We start from the raw sequence: 3,118 nt of genomic DNA, 5'->3' as shown, positions 1-3,118 counted from the left end.
GTCTATGGACTCAGTACTAGAACATGGTCTTCACGCTCCCTCTGCTGCATTTGCGCGACAGGTCAAAACCCTCCGGTATTATCGTGTTTCCTGCACCTCCTCTTCCTACGTGGAAAACTGGGGCCACTTCTTTCTCGCGTCGCAATTGGCGCTCCAGCTCTTCGTCGAAACTGAAGATGGCCCGTTCACTATAGCTGTGTACATTGCCAGCGCCTGTACGGCCGGTAAAACGCACTTGCGGTCGGTTATTCAGAGCAGCGGCTGGGCCTGTGCTCGTGGTTGATTGGCTTGATGAGACTGTGGTCTTTTTTAGAGATATGACATTGCCGGCGCCACCACGAGCAGTGTGCGTGACGGGACGCGTGGTGTGGGAGATGGAAGGAAGAGGTTCAACCAAGTGGTAGGACATGCTTGAAATATTGGGTCCTCTGGAGTTGATTTGTTCCGAAGGTCTGACTTGTTATTTTGAAACACTTGAGAAATGGAATAAGGATATTTTAGGACAGCGATAGCCACGAATAATAAATAAATAATAAGAGAAAATGGGTGCCGCGGTTTAAGAGCAAAACAGTTTCAAATATTATTAACAAGCTTTCAACAGCATTTTCCTTCGAAGTCAGCAAGCCAGGTTTGTTCGCTTTTTATAGTCGGGGCCACCAACCTCTGTTCTGTACTCCGTACCTGGATGCTCTCCGGTGAGCGGCAATGCGGGGGCCTCAGACACCACTGGGCTCGGCGCTACTCTCCAACACATCACAAGGCCCAGCCCGAGCCTGCCAACAAAGTTCGAGCGCAAAAATAGAACTACCTGGACACAAAAGTGTCCATGGAATGAAGTTACCGTTCGTTGGGCCGCCCTGGTTGGGACTTGGGTGGCGCTTCGCTCCCTCGTCTCAAGTCCTGCTGTTGCGATTGGTCGCCAACCCTGTTTCTGTTACGAGGCCGTGGACACACCAGCCTCCATTAGCTGATGGCTCATACTCGAGAAAATAAAAGCAGCATTCCCGCATTCCCAGAAAGCGGATGGCGCCGTAGAGTCTCATCAAGAAAAATGACTTTTCACCGTCATTTGGGTGGACGATTCACCACGCCGCTTTAGTTCCCCGCAAACCGAATCCATGAAGGAAACGCCTCGCGACTCTCAGCCGTGATTCACATGAGTTGCTGAGCTTAAGAGATTCATACTAAGAAATCCAACAGTGTCCGCTTGGAGGGAAACCGTAAGCGGTAGCGCCCTTGTGGCAAGTTACTTGGGTATTTGAGTTATGACAGGGCACTTTTTCTGGCCGAGAGCTGGCGTTGTCGCAGAGGGCCGAAGCAATGAAATCATTACTACTAATAGTTTAACCATCAACTGACAGATCTCACAAAGACCTACTGTACTTGGTATTGGCAATTTTACAGAGCACGGAGAAGTCGTTGAATGGATCAAGGCCGAGAACTTTGGGGTAATGCTTTGCAACCTGCAAACTACTGTGATCACTGCCAATATATTTCCTTTTCTTCAGGCTAAAATTATAAACAACAGCCAAAGCTGCACGACTGCCGTATATGGTCAAAGGTCAAGCCCCTGGAAGAGATCTGTTCGTCACGAGGATATGTTTTTTGGCGGGTTGAGTTCTGAATGAAATATTACTCAACAATAAAGGCTCTCCTCCACTTTGATTGGAGATGCTCAGTTGATGGCATCCGCTCCCCAAAGGAAATAGCGCAAGCGACGGGACGACAATTCTGCGAAGGATGCTTATGCTAGTTCGGCACAATCCCCTTTTTGGTGCCACGCATAGACCTGCATCATTCTCGGGCCGCTGGAGCCATTCTCAACTTCGTTACCAGGAAAAAATACCCCCTTTGAGCCTTGCGCCATTTAACAGTCCCAGTAATGATGAGTTCAAATCCTGAGCATCTGTCGCAATGAGCATAATAATGCCAGAATACTACCCAGCGGCAACCAGGTCAACATCCAACAATCCAACATGAATACTCCGTAGCCAATTGGCAATGCCCACGACCGGCGCTCGTCTACGGACAACAAAAAAAAAAAAAAAAAAAACCAAACGTAAAACTTTCATACCATCATCGATAATGAAGCAGGCAGGCTGCATCGCTGACATTAAAATTAACCTAGGGAGAAAAAACAGACTTTATGGCTAGGCGGTGAAGGAAGATATTTCGAGAAATTAGATTTATTCAGTCTCGTAAAATTCCTCTTGGATTTTCTTGAGGAGAGTGAGATCATTGACGAACAAGTTAGGTCGGTCTATACCAGTATCCGTCTCCATATACTTGAATGCCTTGCCTCCTTCAGCAATATAATAGAATAGAGGAGCTATTGCCAATGGGAATCTGGAACCGCAAGATGATATTGATTTACTAACTACTGTACAAAATCACTGGCCATTTCTGTGCCCCTCAATTCAATTCCCATCAGGTGATACTTTCCAAACAAACACAACAAACAATGGATGCTCTATTCTGCCAGACTGGACCGCCTTCAAACCTAACCTCATCCCGTTTCTTCAGTTGGCTGGCGCAACTGCATCGTTATTTTCCACGAAGATCCATAGGCTGGGACAGCGCCCGCTATTTCCTGCAGTATTGCAATTTTGAAGGTCTACTTGTATACTCATCATCAGCTTCCAGATTGCGACCAAACAAGGTCAGGCATATTGCAACAACTCTGTCCTCAGCTCGAGCTGTCTTTGCGCAGAGAGCAAGCTACTAGTATTCGGGCAAGTTCGACGGATGCGCGTTTGCTATCTTGTTTGTTTATACACAATATAAAGGAATACATTTGTTGGGTGGTATATACAGTTCTTAGAGAAGGGGAAGATTCCCCATAGCAGGAATTGAGGCTTTGGTGGCAACTTTCAACGCCCGCAATCAAAAATGCCGAAATATAAGTCGTCCCCATTTTATCCATTTCCAGAATTTCTTGGTCATAGAAACCGCCTGCTGACATCCTCTTTTACTCTTCTGTAGGTTTCCTCGGTCGATTGTCCTGCTGTATCGTTCAATGGCCTTTCGTTTCTACCCTCCCGATGGATTTGATTTGACAGAATTACCTGAGGGATCGGAAAATGTCATCAATGTTAAACAAATGAATTACCTAGGGCGA

At 46.7% G+C, this 3,118-nt stretch overlaps 1 protein-coding gene across 1 annotated transcript; it reads right to left on the bottom strand.

The window, feature by feature from the left end:
• Nucleotides 1-16: 16 nt before the first annotated feature.
• On the bottom strand, nucleotides 17-1,922 carry HCAG_07052 (predicted protein; the record flags this gene model as incomplete). Its single annotated transcript, XM_001537580.1, has 5 exons — nucleotides 17-456; nucleotides 682-931; nucleotides 1,251-1,335; nucleotides 1,369-1,534; nucleotides 1,847-1,922. 5 exons carry the CDS (start codon nucleotides 1,920-1,922, stop codon nucleotides 17-19), a joined length of 1,017 nt encoding a protein of 338 aa, XP_001537630.1.
• Nucleotides 1,923-3,118: the final 1,196 nt, after the last annotated feature.

Source organism: Histoplasma capsulatum, genomic scaffold (genome assembly GCF_000149585.1).
Source record: "Histoplasma capsulatum NAm1 scaffold_8 genomic scaffold, whole genome shotgun sequence".
In the NCBI taxonomy this organism is placed as follows: Eukaryota; Fungi; Ascomycota; class Eurotiomycetes; order Onygenales; family Ajellomycetaceae; genus Histoplasma; species Histoplasma mississippiense.
This window is presented reverse-complemented; position numbering and strand designations above follow the sequence as displayed.